The sequence below is a fragment of the Streptopelia decaocto genome, assembly GCF_964273445.1.
Source record: "Streptopelia decaocto genome assembly, chromosome: 7".
In the NCBI taxonomy this organism is placed as follows: domain Eukaryota; kingdom Metazoa; phylum Chordata; class Aves; order Columbiformes; family Columbidae; genus Streptopelia; species Streptopelia decaocto.
The window spans coordinates 6,978,153-7,002,821 of NC_138661.1; the positions used below are offsets into that span (position 1 = coordinate 6,978,153).

Below are 24,669 nucleotides of genomic sequence, written 5' to 3' on the forward strand. Positions count from 1 at the left end.
CTCTTTATTCCTAAGCCCATCATCCTATTTGTAGGTTTCTTCTTCTCAGAGTTCCTAAAAGAATATGTCTTGTGATAATGTGGGAAGATATATATTGGGCAAAAAGGCAGCTTAACTTTCTGCAAGTTATGTTCTTATTTAGGGTTTTGATGAGTTTTGAGAAAACGTATCATATTGACATTATACCCATGTTTTGTTAACTTGCTTCTGTTTCCAGTAATTTCATTCCTATAATACTCCACCTCCTATGTTTTGTTTTGTTTTGTTTTTTTCTCATTTCTGTGAAGGGCAAAACAACTCTGGGTTGTGTTACTCTGTGGGCAGAGAGGACTTTCTTGAAAGTCTTTCTGGAGCAAAGCATTTGACATAATTATCTGTCATGGGTTCTGCATGATTTAGGCCTGTTAATCAATCAAAATATAATTCTCCCCAAATTCTCCACCCTTCCATTTTCTCATCTGCACATGCTAATGCTAAGGGTGTGGTGCAAGTCAAGGCCAGGGGATTATTTGAGATTTTTGACTGCAGGTTGTTTTGTACTTTTTTACCAGGTCTGTTGACAGCTGTAACCAGAATGTGTGCGCTTCAGAAAAGGTACTTCTGTTCCAATGTTCTATGTTTTTATTTTTATGTAAGTTTTAGCAACTGAATGAAAGCTTTCCAGATCTCTGCAGGAATATGTGTAATTTGTCCATCATTTCTGGATTTCTAGGGGTATTCTCAATGGGTAAAAGTGCCTTTTCCATTTCTCCTCTCAGTTCTAGACATTTATGTAGATAGTGTGTCGACAGGTGTTGATGGACAAGCAATTTAAAGTAATCTCTTATGGTGCTTATTCTGTAGCTCCCTGAATTATAAGTGACATGCTGGCAAAGCTGAACAACTGATCACCAGATACTGGCATAGTGTTAAACATGGCTTCTGAGGCTGCTCAGAATTTCCTTCAGCCACTGTCTTCTTGGATGTCTCAAATATATGAAGCTCTCCAACAAGCAGGAGACTCTATATCTGCTTCACTGCTGAATTTGAGTGGAGTGGGTCGTAAATCAGAAGAAGAGAGGAACCGGGACTTGGAGAATAATGGAGGAGTTTATGAGGGTTATACCGAGGAATCAGATGATGAACGACACCTGGACCTCTGGGATGAGGAATACTTATATCCTAGAGAAGATGGTCACGTTGGGGATCTGGATCTTGCTTCACAAGACCTCTCTCATGGCTCTGACAAGGGTGCACAGATGCAAAAACGGGTTAAAAATACCAGCAGCTTACCAGAGCAGTGTGTTGAAAGCACCATGTCTTTGACAGCCAATGGATCCTACTGGACAAATGAAGATCTCCAGCCCCTTGATCAGCTTCCTCCCATCGCTGAGGAAGAAGGTGAGCCCTCTGTGAGGATAGAAGGTCACGAGCACAACCTCGACTTGAGTGGCTCCTTAAAACATCATAATGGCAAGGCAAGTTTTGCAGGTAAGGAGCAAGCACACACCCTGACAGTGTTATCCAGACCTTTATTTTCTGTATTGATTTGATTTAGTTGCTAATCTGCTCATTGTGTTCTGTGTTATCTTTGTTTCCCACAGCTAAAACAAAACTCCCCAGATCCCAAAGAAAATCTAACCTTTCCTTTTCTGTTTCCAATTCATCTCTTGTTCATGAGACTAATTTCATTGAAATAAGTGGAAATCTCCAGGATGAAATACTGTGTATTAGATGACAATTGGGCCCTGTTGCTGTAGCAAGGAGTATTTTGCTCCCCCCATGTTTTGTTTCTGATAGCAGGACCCTTCAAAGGGAGTGTTTAGCCTTAAGCCTTTGCTTTGAGAACCATCTGCCTTTGCGTCATTGCTATTAAAGATATATATAATCTCAAACCTTGTTTCTTTGTGCCAGGAATCTCAAGATGTTACTGTGCCATGTGCTGTGAAATGCTGTACTAAAAAGCCAGCCATATCTCATGATTTTATGGATGAAAGTCTCCCAAATCGCTTTCCTCCCTTCCCACCCACCTCCACAGCTTTCCAAATAAGACTGAAGAGGACAGCAGGCAGAAGAGTATGGGAAGGAGAACTGAATTTGATATTTTCAGTTTTAAATAGACTTAGCTATGACTTCTGATCATTAAGTGACATGAACAGCTTTTCAGGGCGTAGTGTTCAGGACTGAATTTCAGCCGTGTGACTTGTACTCACTGAATATTACCGTAAATGTGGCTGGAAGTTACCTGGGTCATAGAGAACTGATGGAGACTTATGTCCCAACCAGAAGCAGGAAGGCTGCAGTCCTGCTGACACCATCCTTGGGTCTTGCTGGGTTAAAGCTGCTCTTTACGAACATCCTAGGAAGGGGGTTAAGGGGAGGAAGGGGGGAGGAGTGGGTCTACAATATGGAGCTGATAAAGAAGTTGAGGCTCACTGAAGGTCTTCAAAATTTGGCTTCAAATATCTAAATTCCTTTTTTTTTTTTTTTTAAACAGGCAGTAGATGCTCTTGAAAATGTTTGTTTTATAATGACCAAGAGCTTTTCACCACTCTTGGCTTCTAAGGAAATCTTACATATTTAGCCTTTTCTATGCAGACTGAGGAAGATCAGCCTGTTTGTTTTCGTATTTAATAGGAATATCAGACTGAGAGGGTATAAACCTTGACGGTGTTCTTTAATGAATGTTAAAATTAGCTCTCTTCTTTATTACTATTCCTCACACTGTTACGGCCAGGGAGTAAATAATTAAAATGAGCTTTTGGTCTAGCTGTTCTGTCTCCAAAACCAGGACTGCTTGTTTCATATTCCAAATGAATGATTGCCAGTTCTCAGGTTAAGCACCCCAGAGCTGTATCTCTTGGAGCCCAACCTCTAACCTGTACAGATCCTCTAACTTCTGGTACCCCTATACATTGCCCGTCCGATATCTTGCCTACAGGGTTTGTTTGTAGGCACCAAGTCAATGATGTAGGGTTGGATTTACTATGTGTGTGTGGATCAAGTGTCCATCATGTGCACAGACACCACGGAGCGGGGTATGTAGTGTCCTTCTGGGGGCCATGGATCCTGCTGGACAAATACTATCCAGGACACAACCTTGTCTCCTGCAGAGCATGTGTTCCCAAGAGGGGCTGTTAGAGTGATTCATGGCAAATCATGCGGCTCCTTGGAGTAGACTGGGGAGCAGCCACATACCAAATGCATTGTTCTGATTGTGGCCTCCAGATTTTTGTCCTGTCTCTGGGACAGGGGAAAAGGTGGCAAGCTCTCAGGGAAATGGGGGCCAGGAACAGGCTGCTCTCAATGTCAGAGAAGTTTCTCACCTGAAGTCTTATCTGCAGGGACAACTGAGAAAGAGGGTCCTCAGGAGCATATGATGGACCAGATGAACTTTACTGGTGAGAGATACGTAGCGTGACAGACAGATGCCAGAGTAGCTCATCACCACAGCTAAAGGGCAGGGTCACTCTGAACCTCTCTCCCAGCTGCGAGCAGGTACTGATCAAGTTGCTGTTGGAGTCTCTCTTAGTATTTACTGTCTTTCCTTCTCAGTAAACTGTCTGGAGCCATTGTGGACTGGAAGGCTGGCCTTGAAGTGCTCCCCAGCACCTACCTTGATGCTGCCTAGAGCTCACTTACTTCCACATGAAGCACTTCAGGGGGCATTGCATGGCTTTTTGCACTAGAGGGAATGTCACTGCAAATGCTCTCAAATAGTCTTCCATCTTTTTATCTCTGCAATGCACTGCACAAAGGACCATCCAGTGGTCTCGAGACTTTACAGTCATGAAGTTGGCTGTTTGAGGGTTGGAGGGCTGGGAGGTGATGCTCTTTTTCTCAGAACTATCTAGGTCGTATAATAGGAGAGAAAGTGCTGAACTGTGATTTGAAAATGTCTTCCACAAGATCTTTGATGTGGAAGAACATGTTTTGCTCTTCTAAGTGACCCTTCACTTCCAAAACACACACATGCTCTTTGTATTTCGTTTTTCAACTCTTTATTTCCTTTTTCCTTTAGATTCATTCTCTATCATCAAGAGTATGAACTCTTCTGAAGGTAACCGAGACAAGCAGAGAGGCTGTAATACCCTGGCAACTTAAAATTTCAGTCATGGATTAAAATGATCAAGAAAAGATGTTTGAGGTATCCTTGTTTCTGTTAGCTTTGTTACCTAACCCTAAGAGACGATGTAAGTGAGCATATGGACTTGCTGACATACAGCAAAGGCATCCAGTAGCATCAATATTAGCTTTGAAAATTTTTCCTTCCATTTGGCTTTTTTTTTTCACAATTTCTGCAAAATACCTGTTTCCTGTTTATCCTTATATTCTTTTCAGAACATTGCATCTTGACTTTATTTCACTTAGTGTACCATATTTCTCTCCACAATAGAATATTTTAAAGCTAAATTGGCACAAAACAGTAGCAAAGCTGAATGCTTTTTGTTGCCATGGAAATATTTCTGGGCACTTACTAAAGACCTGGTTGCCAATAGTAATGTAACAGAGAAAATAGATATGCTTCGTTTAGCAGCCACTGGTGATTAAAGAGCCACAGAAACCTGTTACAAGGTCATTCCAATATATAGTTGATTGAGTTTAGGGGGAAAATAAACCCACCAATCACATATGAGAATAATTTTGTTTTAAAAAAGATGCAAAATAAAATCCAATAGATGTTCATCTCTCTTAAGCCTGCAGCATGCTTCTGAGATAAGTAACATTGCAGTTGAAAACCATCATTACCCCTTCTCCTTTTTATCAAATATGTTTTTGATCAAATTTTTGCCTCCTGGGAAATGTTTCCTAACTCCCAGAGTAGTTTTTCTGAGGCCCCAAAGCAGTACACACATTATTGAAAACCATTTTTAGGTTTAGGAATCTAATAAAGTGTTTGAGCAATGAAATTCTTGGGTTCTTAAGTAAAACATCCGTTAGGCACCGTGAGGCGTGCTAATCAGCAGGGTGCAGGTTTGGCTGCCGCCGAGACCCAGTCTGTGCTTAAATGATGCTGGAATGTGGTGCCAAGGTTTCAAACAAATTCAGGGAAAAGTTTTTCACTTTGGATGCTTTTTATCTGCAGATGAAAAATAAGGAGGTAGTGCAGCAGAGAATATTGCAGTGCCAGGTCTTTGGTTTAAAAGGTTAGTGATGGGAAGGAAGACCCTTCCATATGTGCAGATCTCTGCAACCTTTTGCCAGTCATGTAGAATCACAGAATAGTTCAGGTTGGAAGGGACCTTCCAAGCTCATCCAGTGCCACCCCTGCCATGAGCAGGGACATCTTCACCAGCTCAGGTTGCTCAGAGCCCCGTCCAGCCTGGCCTGGGATGTCTCCAGGGATGGTTCATCAGCCACCTCTCTGGGCAACCTGGGCCAGTGTTTCACCACCCTCAGTGTAAAAATTTCTTCCTCATGTTTGGTCTGAATCTCCCCTCCATCAGTTTAAAACTATCACCCCTCATACTATTGTAACAGGCCCTGCTAAAAAGTCTTCGTAGTAAGCTTCACAAATACAGGTGAACTTGCTCTTGGAGCTTCCTTGAGACCCTCCTTCAATATCAACCTCAGTGTTTCTGGTAGAGAAACTGTCTCCCATCACAGAACATGGAGTGATCAGCCTCCTGAAGATGCTGCTACTCAGCTGACTGGGGGTGGCTGCCGAATCCATCATTGTACATTTGGCTTAAGAATTGAAAAAAAAGCGGTGGAGCAATAAGACTTCTAAAAGCAGTACACTTGAAACAGAGGGCCAGTCTGTCTGCTTTCCAACCTGAATCTACAGAGAAAAAAAAAGTAATAACGAAAAAGATGAAGAGCGGCAATAATTGTTTCGTGAGTTGCTTTAGCCCACTTCTTCCTCAGGGCCCCTGTCCTTTGCAAACAAAAAGTCCAAGTGGCCACTAAGCTAACAGTTTTGGAAGATACTGCTCTGAAAAGGCATGGGGACAGACACAGCAGCAGAGCCGAGACTTCCAAATTGGAGCTGAACTATTTTTGCACAGCGAGTTCTGTGACTGAAGAGTCTCCTGAGCTGTCTGACGCTTTGTTCGTAACACTAGTGTGATATATAGGTGAGCACTACACTTAAACTGCGTGAAGTCCTTCGAGATTTTCTTCCCATCAATTAGACCATCTCCATGCCAGCTAAAGATTGCATTTCAGTTGCACTAAAATAATTTTTTTGACCTTGGCATGCTAAGAAGTTTGGCAATCTAATAAGAATCTTGTCTAGATGGCTGGATAGTTATCTTCCATACATGCGTAAGGGGAGGCATGCCTCTGAAGCTCTGGGGGTTTTAAAAACTAGAAAGGACTATTGCATTTACTTACCTTGGCCTCCAGCTTAACAGGGGTCATTGATTTTTGCCAGTAATTGCTGTAGTAGAGGAAATTATTCTTTCTGCTCTATATGAGCACTCCTGACCTCAGTAAATGACCTTTCATACAGCCACGAATTCCTGGGCAAGAAGTGAGTTTTCATTAAGTCCTATAAACCTGTGTAGCAAAATATACCCCTAACAAAAAGATGCTGCTTGTGCGATAAATACAACTTCTCCTTGAACCTGAGACTAAAATAGATAGATGGCCAGTTTCCATGTAAAGATCCTAAGTGTCCATGAATTTTATCACCTGTCTGGCTATGGAGCCAGCCAGTGCTCTAGCCAGAATGTAGCCCTATAAAAAAATCAGTGCCTGTACTCGAAGTAGGATGTTTAAAGAGGCTACACTGAATCAATAGCACCACTAGGACTGAGTGAAGGAAAGCAAAGACAGCCAGTAGACAAAAGCACTTCATAGCTAATACTCTTGGCTGCTTGAGTGGGAGAAAGCACTAACGTGACTGGGGATATGCATCTGGTCCCTGAAGGATGCAGTACCAGTACACAGCTTTCTGAAATGAAGTGAATGCTTTCTCTCTGGGAAATTCAGAACCACCCAGAAAGTGTTTGTGCACAGACTTTTGTCCTTGTAAAGGTGGTGCCATGTTCCTTTTTATATTTAAAGTACTCCTTTGCAGTTTTGTCCTTCCAAAGTTTCAAATTATAAGGGATCTTTGTCAATGATGCCAAAAGTAAGTAGTGATGAGAGTATGCAGTAGCCCCGAAAGGAGCGTGGCTTGCAGTCTGTCAGCTTTACAGGTGGGGGAGTGAAGCCAAAGAGTGGTTCAAAACACAAGTTTTCGAAGGTGTTACCATTGTGGGCTCTGACTTAGGCCTGTCAACATTGTTGTTTGTCCTCCTTTTGTGATTTTAGATGCAGTATCTTTGTAAGCCCACAGTGAAGCATTGGTCTGGGTTTTCAACAAGTTCCTTGTCTGGTGGCCAGAGCTTCCTTGTGCCTGGCTCCCTAGGGAATGTGATGAAAGATGCTTGTTCAGGAGCACTTGTCACCTGCTCTGGCCATCTAGAAGGTTGCATAAGCTTTATGGAGAAGGATGCATTTGAGAGGAAAAAATGGATTTTGCCATTCAGTGCAGATACAGAACAAATTGTGTGTGAGTGTGTCTGTTTGTGCATGTATTTTCTGATCCACTTTTGCTAAGTGGCATCCTCTTCCCACTCCCCATATGGTAGTTGTGACTCTATCTTCCTCTGGGAAGGTTGTTTAGGACTCAAGAGGCTTCATTTACCAATAAACAGCATCTTGGCAGCATCTGGGAAGTGCTGCCTCTCTCCTAGGAACCCTGCCTCCTCACCTCCCATCTCCTACTACAGGCAAGGCAGGTGTGAATGATCTCATTGCGTTGTGGTGGAGGTTACATGCAGGAATACTAGCAGCACTGTGCAGAGCTGGGACATAGTATTTCTGTGTGCTGATTCAAACAGTAGTACTTTTTGTCCTTTTTCTTTTTTTCAGTTGTTGCTAGCTTATCCCACTTTGTAGATGGCTACTTATGAAAACCCATGATGGCAGGTAAATGCTTGAAAAAGGAGATGACTGTTAGGACTTTTGCTAGCATGGGGGGTGTTGGTCTCTTCTCCCATGTAGCAAGTGGTAGGACAAGAGGAAATGGCCTCAAGTTGCACCAGAGGAGGTTTAGATTGCATATTAGGAAAAACTTCTTCATGGAAAGGGTTGTCAGGCACTGGAACAGGCTGCCCAGCGAAGTGGTGGAGTCACCATCCCTAGAGGTGTTTAAAAGGTGTTTAGATGAGGTTCTTAGGGACATGATTTAGTCCTAGACTTAGGTTATGGTTGGACTTGATGATCCTGAGTATCTCTTCCAACTGAAATGATTCTATGATTTCTATGATAATCCATCCATTTCCTCCTAGCCTCTTTGCATTGCCTAACAGCAAAAAACACTGATGTAAGCTTATATGATATGGGATAGCTCTGCCAAAATGTGAGCTGGTGTTGGTCCTCACCTCTTTCCAGATAAGGGTGTGGACCTTGTGCCTGTTCATTTTTGGCTGTTGTAATGACCTCTTGACAGCAGTGGCCTCATAGACTCCTGAAAGACTTCCAGTAACCAAGGGGCAAGGCTGAAATGAAATAAAAGAGGGAGGTTACAGTCATGGAGGAAAAAATGTGCAGTTTTATGGAGAGTGAATGGCATTCTTGGGCTGTGTGGGTCTTCCAGGTAATGAGAAATGTGTGGTTGGGCTGTATCTTTGTAGATGCTGTTTGATTCTCTTGCAGTTTCCTCAGATTGAGTTAGGGAGGCTTCCTCAGTATCTATTTGTAGACCAACATGAATGGCTTAGGTTGAATCTTAAACCAGTCCATAAGAAAATCTGTAGAAAGACGCTGCTAATAACCATCAAAATAGCTGATGCTCTCAAAAGTTTCCTGATATTCAGGCGAGTGCTCCCCTGTCTCAAGGGCTCAGTATCCATGTGAGATGAAGCATCCCTGGAGGGACACATTGCTCTGGGCATGGGTGCCCACGCAAGCTGGGCACTTGGAGGCACGGAGGCATTTCTCTCTTCAGGCTGAGAGAGATTCAAGCCCATACGGTCTATACGTAGCAGCATAATCTGTGTGGGAGTATTTTCCAGCAAATACTGAGAGTGGTGCTGCTGAAGAGAAAGCCCTGAATTTGGATTAATGAGAGCACTGAGGTTTGCTGAAGCTCTGTGTCACAGGGTCAATTTTGGGGTCTAGACTTATTGCCATAAATAATGTAGCTATAAAACCATTGGGCCTGAGGGTACAGTCTTGCAGTTGTCAGTAGCTGATGTAAAACTGCAGCTGGGATATTGTCCTTCTATGGTCACACAGCTGTGCTACTTTCCATGTCTGGCCGCACGAGCATGCTGCTCTGTGATGAACCAGACCAGCTTATTGCATCAGCTGAGAGTTACCAGCCCCTTCCCTATTACTTCTCAATCAGGTGAGTTGGCCACACGATTCAAAAACTGAACTGAGGGAAGGGGAAGGAGGGATAGGATTGCCCCTTTTGGGTGACAGCTTTGGTCCTGAATGCATGTGAGTCTTGTTGCACCACATCCTCACCCGCTGCTGCCAAGTCTGTGATTTTCCCAGGAGTGCCATGGGAACGGTAGCATTACAGCGGCGGTAAAGGGGGGGGGGCTGTGGTGAATCAACCCTCTGGTAGCAAACAGAAAGTTTCAATTAGAAAAATCAGTGGGGAAAATAAATAACTGCCTTGTTGTAATGCAGTTGTTATCCATAGCAACCCCAAACAAATATCTTTGTGAGGGAGTTGATTTCTACCCCGTTAATCAGCAAACAAAGACTTGTGGGTGTGAAGCTAATGGTTACAGCGTTGGGTGCTACAAATGGTGTGTAATCGGAATGTGTATGCTGGGTCTAGCAGGTTGTGAGTGTGGCAGTATGGTTTCTCCCAGGTGGAAGGTCATTTTCTGATTCAGGGAAACTTTCTTAGATGTAGAGTGCTTTCTCTGGTGTAGAGAGCTTACAGAGTGCTTGCATTAGAAGGAGAATAGAGTATCCAGACCAAGCATGCAAGTAAAAGAGGCGGTTGATGGGGAACCTGAAGGAATTTAACCAGTCACAGAATCACAGGGTTGGGGTTGGAAGGGACTTCTGGAGATCATTCAGTCCAACCCACCTGCCAAAGCAGGTTCACCAGAGCAGATTACACAGGAATGTGTCCAGGTGGGTTTCAATGTCTCCAGAGAAGGAGACTCCACAACCTCTCTGGGCAGCCTGTTCCAGGGCTCTGGCACCTCAAAGCAAAGAAGTTTCTCCTCATATTCAGATGGAACCTCCTCTTCAGTCTGTGCCCATTGCCCCTCGTCCTGTCATTGGGCACCACTGAATGGAGTCTGGTCCATCCTCTTGACACCCACCCTGGAGATATTTATCACATTTATGAGATCCCCTCCCAGCCTTTTCTCCTCCAGGCTGAACAGCCCCAGCTCTCTCAGTCTCTCCTCATAAGAAAGGTGCTCTAGGCCCCTAAAAATAATGAAAATAATTATTATAAAGTGAAAGTTATTATTTGTTGGAAGGAAAGGACAGTGTTTCCTAACTCATTGGCCATAGGAATCCAGCAGTTTAATTTCCAAGTCCATGAGCATTTGCAGTCCCATGCCCTGAGCATACACAGCCACACCTGTCCCCTGTGGTGTCCCCAGTGCAGATGCAGCATCTGCTGCTGACAGAAGGTGCTTTTCTGCCTCTGCAATTCCATGTTTTCTTCAAGCAACCCAACCTGGGCTGGCAAAGGGGTGCAGCCTGACTCATGGAAGTAACTGCATCCACACCAGGGGTTTTCCTGGCTTAGCAGTGTCTCCTACAGTGTGTAATCTCTTTTTTTTCTTTCACTTCTCCACAAATCCTGGGCCTGTGCTAATGAAACCCTGTAGCATAAATGAAGCCTGACTCATACTTACTCCACATGTAGCACGTAAAGGAGGTGATTGGGGAAATCAGGGATGGTTGTGCATCTGCCGCTTGGCTGCCATTTCCTTTAGCTGTAGAAGAACCTTAGGCAGCAAAGTGAGTCAGTTTTAAGCTGAGTCCCATGTGCCTATTTTTAAAACCCAAATTTGGGAATAGAAAAAAAGCAACAGGAAGAGACGGTGATTTTCATGCTGTTTTCTGTGGGCAGTTCTCTATTTCTTTGCACAGCAGTGTGCAGAATTGGAGTTTATTGCTCTGACGGCTGTATTTTTTAGCTATGGAGGTGCTTGATGGTCAGAGCCAAATAATTACTTGTTTTTGATTACTTTCTAACTTTTTTTGGTTGCCTTTTTTTTTTTTTTCTTTTTGTTGGCAATGTCCCCTGGTGTGAAAGCTGCCAAGTTGTGATTCTCTCTGCCTGCCATCACATGCAGACACCCAAATGTGTTTGCCTTGGAGAGCTCCCAGTTGGTTTGGTCATGGGGTGAGGACTGATGAAGAGGCAGAGACTGACATGTTGCAAAAGGAGGATGCTGTCACTTGTCGCTCAGCAAAAAGGGATAGACCTTGTGTTACCACTGGGCACTAAATGGCTCTCTGGTTGGTACACCTACCAGAAAGGGGCAGAACCACGTCGGCCTGGGTGCAAGGAGAAATGTCAGGTGAAGGTGGCCTTTGGTTCATTAGTAAACGACCAATTGGTGTTAGTCAATGGTGCACGGTCACTGTGCACAGAGTCCATGTCCATAATGCTGTGAGTGGAAACATGGGTTTACTATATCACAGCACATTCTCTGTCAATTTTAAGTACATTTGAGGTCTAGGAGGTTGTTTTGGATTTTGTTTCTGTTTTATAAAAACAAGGGGTTTTGATGATTGGATTGTAATCTCCAAATAATTTTGAACATAAATGAAGGCATGGGGTATTCTGCTCCCTAGTCAAACCCTTAAATCAAGTAGTTGCGTTGCTTTATATTTTTGTTTGAACTCCCAGTTCAAATGGTTGACAACAAAAGTGAGAATATGGCTCCAGACTGAAGACACTGTAAATCAGAACTGTAGTTGCGTGGGAATTGGTAGCAGCAACTCCACATGTGTTCCCTTTAGAAAATAATCTTCCATTTTCTTTTCTGAGAAGCTTTAACACATCCATTGTTTGCAACAGGTCTTCCCAACTTCCCAGAAGAAATGCCCTTTTCTTTCTGTGTGCAGTTCTGGGGTTTGCTGAGTTAGGAGCCATTGCAGATCACGGTTTCCCTATGTCATCTGGGTCATGAAAACTTTAAGGCTTCTATAATAGCAAAGAACACAGCACAGAGCGCTCCTGGGATCCTCCGAGTATATGCATTATGCATAGATGTACTGATATTGTCTTTGGTTACATGATCAAATACATTATTTTGTGTAGTACTTCTGCTTCCTTCAGGGCTTGGTGATGCTCCCGTTGAAGCTTTCACTGACTTCTGTAAAGCAGAATCAAAATGTTTCAGAAGAAAGTGGATACACAAGGGCAGCATTAAACGTACGGGAAAGCAGAAATTTGGCATTTGTGAACTTATCACTGTTCAGCCAAAATGACTGTTGTTTCTTGTTTATTTATTTTTTTTTTATTTTAAAATGCAGACAGCCAGCGTGCATGCAGTATACCTAAATTTTACACCTACATTATGTATTTTATTTGGTATTTCTTTATAAGCTTTGAGCAAATGATAAGTTATTCTTGATACTCGGTAACACTGCAGAGAATTCTTGAATTATTTATTTCATGCATTTTAGCTTAGCGTATTTGGATGCCTGTAAGCTAACTTTGTAACTGATTGGCTGTTTGAAATTTCTGAAAAAATAGTGGTAGTTTGAAATACCTTGCCAGAAAAAGAGGTCGCCCTCCTTCCTCCCCCACTGTTTCCTCTGGGAGGAAAAACAAAATATAACCAAAAAATCCCACGTGCCTCCCTATGAGTGGTGAGAAGTTGATTTGTAAAACAGATGCTGCAATGAAGTCATTGAGTTCAAGTTGCTAGAAATATGTATATGCTACCCAACATCTGCAGATCTCAAGATGTATTCATTATCTTTCCAGAATTTAGATTGTAATTATGGGTCCTTTATTTAAGTTTCCATGGTGATATAGAAATTGTTTCCCCCTTGTCCTTTCCTAATCAGGACACTTGTATATTTGAATGGCGAACATTCTTCTCTCCCCTGGGTAAAGTTAGTTTTATTAATACAGAGATATTAAGTTGACACAGAGCTGTCTGCTGCTCAGGCAGAGATTCAGCAGCAGACGTATGAAGCATTTGCTACAGATTCCCCAGTGCCACCTTTTAATTAGCCTGTATGCTTCCAAATGCTAGTAGGAAATAGCAGCCAGTGTCATAACAAGTGATGCAGTCGTGCTTTGGGGATTTGTAAAGTTGAAGTCAAAGTCAAGCGGCCAATAATACACCAAAGAGGGCTGAACTCCTCCCTTCCATCCCATCACCCTCCCCTTCTGTCCTAGGAAAAGGGCTTTGATCTGGTTTGCAGGTCACCCAGGGAGTGCTGCATCCATGTGACCTTTGCAAAATTTCTTGTAATAACCAAAATTGTACACTATTGTAATGTGTATTTAAGTATACAGCCTTGTGCCCACAGGACTAGGATTTTAATGTTAGAGTTGTTTTAAGAAACGGTGAAAGATGGGGTTTAATTACCAAAGATTATATTTTACTTAGGATTTTGGCAAGCTCTTTGAGTGAAAAGTGGACTTATGTTTAAACTGGAATAATTTTATTTTTTTTATCTTAAACACTCAAAAGATATACACATATAAACAGAACTTACTAGTATTTGCTGGGCATTTAAATTAATTTTCTAGAGATTGCGTGAGCTGCAGGTACTGAATTGACAGCACAGTTGGCTGAAAAGGAATATTTAGTTTTATGTGTTTCGATTATTTGAACAGATCGTAGCACATTTAAGCCATAGGGCTGTTACAGCTTGAAATAACTTTTAAGTAAAAGTACTTTCAAATAAACTTATTTCTAACAGCTTATATAAAACCAATCAATTTTTATGATAGCTGGTCACTGGCCATTTATAAACTAATGTCTAAACCTATTTTCATTTTTATCAGAATACGAACACTTAGCTTTTTCCTCCAGTTGACAGCAATTTTCTAGAAGGAGCAGCAGGCTTATTGTCAAACTGTGGCACATCAGACCAGAGGGTCAAATCTCCCAGCGTGGTGGTGAGGAAGGAGGCAGCTCCTGCTGGGCTGCTGGTGGGAGCAGTTTGTGTTGGTGCTACCAGCATCCTTGCTCCGTCCTCTCTGCCTGAGGGGCTGAGCATCATCCTCTGTGCAGCAGCAGCTAAATTTATGGAGCAGTGACAGCAGTTGTCATTAAGTTTATACTGCAGATTTTTAGTAGACCTAACACAGGGTGTAAAAGCAGGATCCAGTTTCCCCACCTGTAGCTGTGTGGTGTGCTTTTTTTTTGTTTGTTTGATTGTTTGGTTTTTAAGGTTGTTTTTCGTGATTTTAATTTAGCAAGTCCAGAGGAAACCACAAGGATGATCAGAGGGCTGGAACAGCTCTGCTGTGAGGACAGGCTGAGAGAGTTGGGTTGTTCAGCCTGGAGAAGGCTCCAGGGAGACCTTATTCCAGCCTGTCAGTACTTAAAAGGGGACCTACAGGAGAGCTGGAGAGGGACTTTTTACAAGGGCATGTAGTGACAGGACAAGGGGAAATGGCTTTAAACTGAAAGAGGATAGATTTCGATTAGATATAAGGAAGAAAATCTTCACCATGAGGCTGGTGAGACACTGGAACAGGCTGCCCAGAGAAGCTTGGGATGCCCCATCCCTGAAAGTGTTCAAGGCCAGACTGGATGGGGCTCTGAGCTACCTGGTCTAGTGGAAAATGCCTCTGCCCATGGCAGGGAGGTTGGACTAGATGATTTTTAAGGTCCTTTACAACCCATCTGTGAGTCTGTGGTTGATGTGAAATTTGAGGTGGAAAAAGGTGCTTTGACCCCCAAGCAAGGCAGTGTCACTGAGAAAGCCGCCCTGCACCTGTTTGCCTGCGATGCTCGTTTGTTCAGCTGCTCGGGTTTGCCATAGCAATTATCAAAGCGAGTCTTGGCAACCATATCATGTAATTCGTGCTCAGGAGCAAGCAGCGGAGTGGCCACACTCGACAGCTGGCTTGTTCACACGTGTGTACCCAGACAGGCACGTACACACTGACTGCCCATCATCCCCACCGCTCCCTTCTCCACGGGTCTAATCATCCTGCTGTTGTGCGTCCTTGGTGCTGATGGCAGGGAGATCAGCAAAGTGCCCCTGCCTTTTCATCCTCACAAAGTAACGCCAAGTATATATAGCATGTATTGAATCCTCCTTCCCCCATCTGGCAGATATTCACGCACTAATGAGGGTGCAGTCATCTCATATTCAAAGCACGTGTTGGTCATGGGAGGGGAAAGGCACTCACAGGGACGTGCTCAAATGCGTATCTTCACTTTTAAAGGTTAGAATTTACATTGGTCTCCTGAGTTCCTCTGCTCCTGGCAGATGGAGTCAGCAGTGCCTGTTAACCACGTGCCATACTTACGTTTTCATGGTATTACTCGAAACAGGTTACATCGGAGTTGCTTTTTCTGCACAAAATAACTTCCATTTCCACCTTAGCAGGAACTGAAGGGGGATGGAACCATGATCAAGTTTTCAAGTCCTTTGCTTACTACTTTGTCTTTACATATGCTAATGGTTTGACAAATGGTTCTCTATGTGTGCTGTGTTTTACTGTGTGTTCTTCTCTGTTGAATATCTTCATTAAAAAAAAATAAATATAGGGTAACGTGCAAAGTTGAGCAAGGTTTAATACTATGTAAATGTTGCTGATATAATATGATGTTCACAGACTTTCCAGAGGTTGAAGAAGCAGATGATTCTCAAGTTCCTTCCCCAGTCCTCCCTAAACCCTGGGCCCCCTTTTGTTCCCCAGAAGGTCCATCTGAGAGCTAGAAGTGTGCCGTGTTATCTGGCTTCTTGGCCAAGGGCAGCAGACTGTCTAAAGCCCAAGTTGTGTTTTTCTCCCAGCGAACAGTTACAGGGAGGATGAAGAACAGACAGCATCTTCAGGCAGCAATGATGAGGTGATTAATGAGTTTGAGATCTCTGTGCTGTGCTCACAAAGTTTTCTATCAGAAGTATCTGAAAAAGCAACACCAGCAGGCATGGAGCGCAGACCCAAATTCAGCTGCTTGCTCTCCAGCCATGAGGAGTACAGTGCAGAGATATCTGAATGTGAATGCAAAGGTACTGTTTGCTTGAAATAAGGTTAAAAAAGTTGGAAGCTTCAAGATCTGAGCCTCAACATGGAGAAATTATTTTGTTGTGGAGAACATGTCCTGAATCTTGCTTTCTCTCTTACTAAACTTGGTTTCCTTACTAGTTACCTGCAGCTCATTTCTAATATACTTATGTGGAAGAGTCTGGATCCAAGCTCTGCTGAAGTCCGTGAAGATCATTCCATTAACTGTATATGGCTTTTGAATTCTGGTTCCTAATCCACAGGGATTTTCATGGATTTTATTGCCGATTTTGCCACAGTAAGACTGTGGGCCTTTGTTCTAATTCTTTTTGGTCTGTGCCACTGAAGTAATTTCTTCAGCAAGCCTTTTAGCAGGAGTTGTATGTCTCCTTTTGTAACAGCTTTGCAAACACAAGGTGAACAGTGAATCAATTATGCTGTATAGTTTGCCAGCGCATATGCCAAATGTCAGGCAATGACAGAAACTAAAAATTTATGGCACAGAAGGAAAGAATTTTATGATCTTCTGTGGACTAATGTAATGACTCTTTTATACAAACAGATGAAATGCATTTTAAAATGTAGCTACTTAGAAAATTGGCCTGAACACATTCTAAAATCTGGAGAAGTTCATTAGAGGGAAGAGCTGTGAAAATGCCCTTTGGTTTTTTTTTTTTTCCTGTAGAATGTTTTAATTCTGAAATACAATTGCTTGATTTTGGTGCACCCTCTGATTAGAGCGATCATTTCAAGATATGGCTCTCCATTGAACTCTTCTTCTGGCACAACATGGTGCAGAGTTGCTCTTTCTTTTCAGAGGTAATATTAATATTGTTTAAATAGCTATTCAGAAATTAGATTAAACCAGATGTTGAAGTCTACTTTCACTAAGACATTTGGTTCTCTGCCCCATTCCCCACTCAAGATTAGACCCTTTGTTAAAAACAAATGCCTATAAGCTAATCCTTGGTTATGTCAGACCTCTTTCAAACCCAGAGAGGCTTCTGAGGCACATAGGGCTGCTGTTACTTGGGTGTATGGCGATAGTTACACAGACCCACAGCTCCCAATATGAGCCGTTTATGTGAGAGAAAAGCTGAGTGGTTGGGCTAAATCCCAGATAACCCCACACCCTGCTACCCTCAGTTGCTGATCCGAGAAATCCGTGCGGGTCCAATTTGGCCCATAGTTGGTGCTGTGATCACAAAACACAGATTTGTGTGTGTAAAGCCATCGTTGTGCCCTGATGGTGCATCAAACACAGTTGCAGATGCCAGATCCACTGGACCTTTCTGGGTGGGAGGAGTCAAGGATCTTTTGAAAGTCCAGGTTGGGATCATGGCACTTTCACACCTTCTTTAGACTCTACCTGAGACTTCCTGTGTTCTCTTAACAGACCTTTTACTCATATAGCCAGTAGTTTTCTCTTTTTACAGAATCAGAAATCTATAGCAATCTGAGACATACAGCAAAGCTGGGCATCTCGGAGAGCCCTGAATAGCTTTTCTCCCACTCAGCCTTGACATATGGCAAAGTCTTCTCACATCCTGTTCTTACATGAGATGTTCCTTGACCCTCTGTTTCTGTTATCGGTGTCACGGCAGTCTGCGCTTTGGACTTGTATAGCTGGAAGTTTTCAGTTGTTAAAAATCTTTGTAGTAACCTGAATAGAGCTTGGAAAGAGGAGTGCACACCGCAGGAAGGAAGCTTTGGAAGGACGCTCTGGGGAGCTGAATGGCTTGAATGCAAGCTCTGCCCACAACCTCTCTGCAAATCACCCTGTTAATAGAGAGCCTGTTTTAGTTCTGGAAGCATGGAGTCTTCTCAGACTATTACCCAGCATGTGGTAAATTAAACAATTTTGGCCTGATTGCATAATGTCACTTGAAATTTAAGATCCTTTTTCTCTTTAACCCCTAAAATTTACAAGCCATTTTTGTTTAGATTTGTTGTAATTAGATAATGATTCCGCTCCTTTGGGGCTATTTGAGGAAGTTTTTTAGCACTTTTTGGTGGCTGGTCTCAAAACAACCAAGGGCAGAAGCACTGCTTGATCTCCCTGTATCTGTTTTGGGTCAGTGCGAGGGAGCCTGTGGTGCCAGGGTGCTGCATAGTGGTTTGGAACTGGGGCTGTAGCAAGGGCCAGGCAAGAGGTTTGCTGCTGTATGAGGACAAATATGCCTCAGTCCCACTAACTCATATCTCTGCTGCTGTTACTGTCTTTCAGGAAGAGGGCTTTGAAAATCAGTCCTAGTAGCTAGGAGGATTTCAAGTCCAGAAGCACCTAGATCCATCCTGAAATCCTTTCCTCCTCTGGATCATATTTAAACAGGTTCTTAACTTTCAGCATATATGGTCTAGAAGAAGGGATCAAATTCCTTTCATTTTGGAAAATCACAAAGAAAAGACATACTTATTTCTTGTAAAAGCACAGTGATTCATTACAGTCCGTGGAGCAGGCATCACCTCGGTCAGCACGGGTAACAGGCACACATTAAGCTCTTCATCTCAGTGTTTCTTGCTGGTCAATGAACTGTGTAGTGTTAATTTAGCAAGACCTACCAGGCTTCATCTTTTAACTCTGGCAGCATGGTTTGGGAACTGATGAAGCCTCTCAGGACATTTCTTTAGCACATCGTAATGCTTCATAGAACTGAGAGATTGAAAAAGAAGAAATATACTGTAGGTTAACCAGGCCGTTTACCTGCCAAAATGAGGGGGCACTACACAGAATTTTCCAGCCTGATTTTCAGTATTTGATGTGCTGAGTTTTTCTTTTATCTTTGGAGAGATGCTTCCATATCCCAGTACCTGTTAGAGTTCTATTTGGAGGTGATACTCATCCTTTCATCTGACAAAAGTCTCGTTTTCTTCATAGCCAGTTCTCCAATCTTGAATACAGACTTTACTGATTTGTTTCTGTTCCCCAGTATTTGCCGTGTCTCCTTCTCAGCTTGTGGGTACATGTGACACAACAGGGAAAGGTTGGGGACAGGACTGAAAAAAAAAAAATAGCACTCTTTTAGTGTACAGTGCTATCTGCCCCTAATTTTAGAATTGGTTGCTATTGCTCTGCAGGGACTCCTGTCTAATTAAAGTTCAGATAGTTAGATAATGCTGTCTCAACATATATCCCTGATGCTGTGCTGTTTATTCACATCAGGTATTCATAAGACAGTTGACATTTTCTTCCTTAAAGATCTCTCAGATAAATTACAGGCATTTTACTGCTCTGACCTTTTCCTTTACATGAAGAACTTCTGTTTTGACCATTTTTTTGGTGAATGTAATGTTAGAATGGATGTAATTGAAGAGGTATCGTTGTTCTAGTCTGTATATTTGGGCTATTACCTGTAATGATCCTCTAACACTGGTATTTGTAAGTTATTATCTCTTACCAAACTACTTGAAATTTAAAGAAAAAAGCCAGACTGTTTCACTAAATGGCTTTGGTGAATCATCTTTTCCTTTCCTTCCCCTGAATACTACATTTGCTTTCCTAACACATTCATTTTGTGCCTGAGTCTTAGAGAGATGGCTTGCTCTGTTAATATATTTCTGGAGTTCTCCTGTTATGAATAGCTTTTTATGGCTTTAATGTAGTTTTTGAAAATTCCTCTATTATTGATCTAGATATTATCCCAGCAGGAGTCAAAACCACAAGACAATTGTGTGAGGATAATTCCTTACTACAGTAGCATTTTATTCTGAAAGCCTGCTGTGTGGTGTGTGCTTTGATGGATGACCCACTGTTTAAAATGTGGATTAGACATTGGCTTGCTAATTAAATGCCTTAAGGAGTGCCTGTACCCATTCAGTCTCAGTAAATTTGTGAAATTTCTATTTTATTTCTTGCTTACATTATTATGTTTAGTTCTTTCTGTTTTCTGACTTCGTAGAGAAGAGTGGGAGTAATGTCAAAAAATCAAATTGCTTTCTACCCTCATTCAAGAGTTTCAGCTCAGGTCAGAGGTCAGACAGTGAGGGCTCTTGATTTCAGGACTAGGTCTGCCAGATGGAAGGATGAGGAGAAGTGGTGGGTTTTGCATTTCAGAACGCAAAGGGAGTGAGAAGAGCACTTACCTGGAATTTGAGAGATCTGAATTTGGATCCCACTTTCCTCCTGAAGGACCATCTCCCATGTCTCAGAAGAGAACCATAATTATGAATCTGTGAGGTGCTCTCAGACTTCTTTGTTGAAGTGCCTGTACTTGAAGCATTTTACTGGGAGGGAATATGTGAGACTATTCATAGTTGAAGAAAGGGGATGAAGTTATTCTACTAATGTCTGAGCTGTTAAATTGAAAGAGCAGCCAAGGAGAGGGGCAAGGACTTCTGCACACCTCCAGTAAATGTTTCCTGACTATAATCCCCATTCCTCTTGTTGGGTTGTTTTTGTTTGCTTGTGTGTGTTTTTGTTTTTTTGTTTGGTTGGTTAGGGTTTTTTTAGTGAAGCAGGTATGAATCAGAAACAGCATATTTACTGCTGAGGCCAAATGTAGAATTTCTTCTACTGAGAAAGATCTGGGCTTTTTGTTGTAGACAGAGGAATGTGTAGAGAATCACAGAATGTCTTAAGCTGCAAGGGACCTTTAAAGATCATCTAATCCAAGCCTGCTGCCATGATCAGGTTGCTCAAAGCCTCATCGAACCTGACTTTGAACAATTCCAGTGATGCAGCATCCGCAACTTCTATTGGAAACCTGTTCCAGTATCTCACCACCTCATAGTAAAGAGTTTCTTACTTATATCCAATCTGAATCTACTCTCTTTCAGTTTAAAACCATTACCCCTTGCCCTATCACTAGAGGCCTTGGTAAAAAGTCTCTCTTCATATTTCATAAGAAAGCCCCCCGTTAGGTATAGAAAAATAGAAATAAGGTCTTCCCAACATCTTGTGTTCTACAGGCTGGACAATCCCAACTCTTTCAGCCTTTTTTCACAGATGAGTTGTTCCAGCTCTCTGACCATTTTCATGGCCCTTCTTTGGACCTGCTCTAATAGGTCTTTGTCTGTCTTGTGCTGGAGACCCCAGAGCTGGACGCAGGACTCCAGGTGGGGTCTCACAAGAGTAGCGTAGAGGGGCAGAATCACCTCCCTTGACCTGTTGGCCACGCTTCTTTTAGTGAAGCCCAGGATGTGGTTGGCTTTCTGGGCTGTAAGCACAAATTGCTGGCTCCTGTGCACTTTTTAATCTACTAATACCCTGAAGTCCTTCTCTGCAGGGCTGCTCTCAAACAATTCATCCCCATGTCTGTACTGATATTGCGGTTGCCCAGGCCCAGGTGCAGGACCTCGCACTTGGCCTTGTTGAACTTCAGGAGGTTCACATTGACTCGATTCTCAGGCCTGTCAAAGTCCTTCTGGAGGGCATCCCTTTCCTCAAGTGTATCAATTGCACCACTCAGCTTGATGTCATCTGCGAACTTGCTGAGGGTGCACTCAATCCCACTGTCTGTGTCATTAATAAAGGTATTGAATGATACTGGTCCCAATATGGACCCCTGAGGGACACCACTTGTTACTGATCTCCATTTGGACATTGAGCCTTTGGCTGCGACTCTTTCTGTGAGACCTTGCAGCCACCTCCTTATCCATCGCATAGTCCATCCATATCCATCCCTCTGTAATTTAGAGACCAGGATGTTGTGTGAGGCCATGTCAAAGGCCTTACAGAAGCCAAGTTAGAGGACATCTGTTGCTCTTCCCTTATCCACCAATGCAGTCACTCCATCATAGGTAGCCACCAGAGTAGGACTTGCCCTTGGTGACGCCATATTGCCTGTGTCTAATCACCTCGCTGTTATCCGTATGCCTTGATATATATCTTCCAGGAAGATCTTTTCCATGACATTACTGGGAACAGTGGTGAGGCTGAACCGTAGTTCTCAGGGTCCTCCTTTTTACACTTTTAAAGAATGGGTGTGAAGTTCCCCTTTTTCCAGTCACTGGGGGCTTTGTCTAACGGCCATGACTTTTCAAGTATGATGGAGAATGGCTTAGCAACTACATGAGCCAGTTCTTTCAGGACCCTGGGGTACATTTCATCAGGTCCCATGGACTTACGTATATTCAGGTCCCTCAGAGGGTCTCAAGCCTTATCATCTCCTACAATGGGTGTGACTTCATTCCTCCATTCTCTGCCCTGAGATTCAGGGACCTGAGAGATGTGGGACAAAAAATTGCCAGTGAAAAAGGAGGCAAAAAAGTTGTTGGGTACCTCAGCCTTCTCCATGTAATTTGTCACCAGGTTCTCTGTCTCATCAGATGGGCAATGAAAATATTGATTCATCTAAACAAAGCAAACTAATAATTTTCTATTAAACACAGTAAATACTTTTTTAAAAAAGATTTGAGTTTGAAATCAGATTTGAAGAAAAAGTTTGTTCTATAATCATGACCTTGTTGAGAACAAACCTGCAGGTTTGAGAACAAACAAGCAGGTGGCCCTGCTTGGGTAGGGGGATGTGGACAAGATGATCTGCAGAGGTCCCTTCCAATCTCAACTATTCTGAGAAGCCTTTAAAGCCCAAATAGCTGTGTTTGCAAAGGAAGTCATTCTGTTTTCATTACCGTCGCCAGCTGTCTGGAAATGCAACTTTCTTTCACTGTAACTGCTCCTTGCTTACTTGAAGGAGATGGAGGCAGAATCTAGCTCTTTGTGTTCCTCAAGCAAGGCCTGACATCAGATGAATTAGGAGGAGGAAGATCCATGGTTTTCTTCTAAAAGTGCTTGCAGAACACATTCAAGGCCAAATTGTGATGTTATTTTCTTCTCTGTCCCTGCAAATGTAATTATCTGTGTCGCTCCACCCAGAAAGCTCTCAGCGATGCCTTCAAGTAGAGAAATGTGCCTTAAGTTCAAGATAGAGACTTCAGGAGCGTAGAGAGGAATCTGTGGTCTGAAACAGTGATGATCATTTTATTCTCATTAATGAACCTTACTTTAGGCACAGAGTGTGTAGGATCAGATGAGTTAAAACTAATAAAACAGGCATGAAATGAGGGAACACATATCCCCTCAGTTGCCTTTGAGACAATTTAGCCCAAACATGGGCTTTGGAGATTCCTAGTTGGCTTGTGGGGCTGGTCATGCACACTCAAGCTTTCGGGGATGGGTGGTAGGGTTGGTGACACTCCGTTATCTCCGTGAAACTCCTTTCCTCACCAGCACCATCACTTGTCCTTTCCTCCTCCTTCTCCTGCGTAGAAGGAAATCGATGATACCGGTTCATCGGGCCTAAGCTGTACTTTTCTGTACCGTGCCTGACTTGTGTTTTCATGGGAGCAGTTGCTTTGGGGCCTCAAAGCAGCACAGAGGCACTTGAATATCCCAAATGTTCCATTGATAATTGCATTTGGTGGTTAACTTCTTCAAGTAAAGGCAACCGCTTTCTCAGTTCAGGATGGAGTGAGAAACAGCCATGTCTGCTCCATCAAATGCTGATTTATACAGGATTTGCTATTTTATAAGTTCAGTGCTGCAGTACTCAGAACTAGAAACTAGCTCTTGCATACATGGGAGATGAGGTGAAAAAAAAAAAAAAGGAGAGAAAGGCACATTTTGGGAGGTAGAGGGGGAGCAATTTATTCTAATCCCTCTGAAATTATTTTCTTGCTGAAAATTGTTAGATCTGGATGGACTAAGCCAACTGAGTTACCAAGACAACCTATCCTGTCATGAAGATGACCATGTATCTGTTGATTCAAGAACAACAATTGATATTAGGGGTGCTGGGCAACATAAAGGGCCTAGGATGGAGACCAGCATTGCCGATGGCGTTAGCCAGCAAGCCACAGAAGGACATTTGGAGATGGCATTTGAAGTCAATGATGCTACTGACAGCTCATCAGCTTGGAGCCCTGAGGTATGGTGAATTGTCATTTATTACACACGGTGCAAGCTTTTGAAGGATATTAGGGGCCAAAAAAATGTCAGGGGAGAAATGAAGTGAAAAATTGATTAGCATAGTGCAAGATAATGGTATTGCTGTGTGCAAGAACATACACCCCTCTCTATGTGTTTCCCCTTTATGTTGTTTTTTATCTCTTGCTACTAAGACTCATTCAGAGAAGCTCTTTTATTGCTTGATTTCCGACTGCAATCTTTGAACTGAAATTAGAGCCATTAGCTGCCTGACAGCATTTACTATCATTTTGCAGTGGCCCAGGGCTTTGTTACTGGCTGTATGTGCAGGCTGTGTGTCTAGGGACATGGTGCGTGGTCACTGGGTCAGATCTGTGCCTCATTTTCTGAGTAGTTTTTATGGCTTAGACAATGGGAAGCATCTGGAAAGCTGGAGGCAACTGGTGGGGGTGGCCCATGACTTGGCCAAGTGACCATCACTCTGATCCCCGTTGACACCAGGCATCCTTCCAGGGAAGGAGAGAGCCTGAGAGCTCCTCTGCTTTCCCTTAGTTCTGTACTTTTATTTTGAAGCCTCAAGAAAAAATTTCAGATTTTTAAAGGATTGTAAGCACCTGATGACTTAGCACCCTCCTTTTCTCTTATAATCATTCTACGTGATGTGTTGATTTTCGTTAGTATTTTA

General features: G+C 42.8%; 1 protein-coding gene across 1 annotated transcript in view; it reads left to right on the forward strand.

The window, feature by feature from the left end:
• Positions 1-914: 914 nt before the first annotated feature.
• SYT16 (synaptotagmin 16) overlaps positions 915-24,669 on the forward strand; it is a gene marked incomplete at both ends in the record, with an annotated part of 41,205 nt that continues 17,450 nt past the window's right edge. The window contains 2 exons of the mRNA XM_082058756.1: positions 915-1,470; positions 23,750-23,985. Of these exons, the coding sequence (XP_081914882.1) occupies positions 915-1,470; positions 23,750-23,985 (792 nt within the window). The remainder of the gene's footprint in view (positions 1,471-23,749; positions 23,986-24,669) is intronic.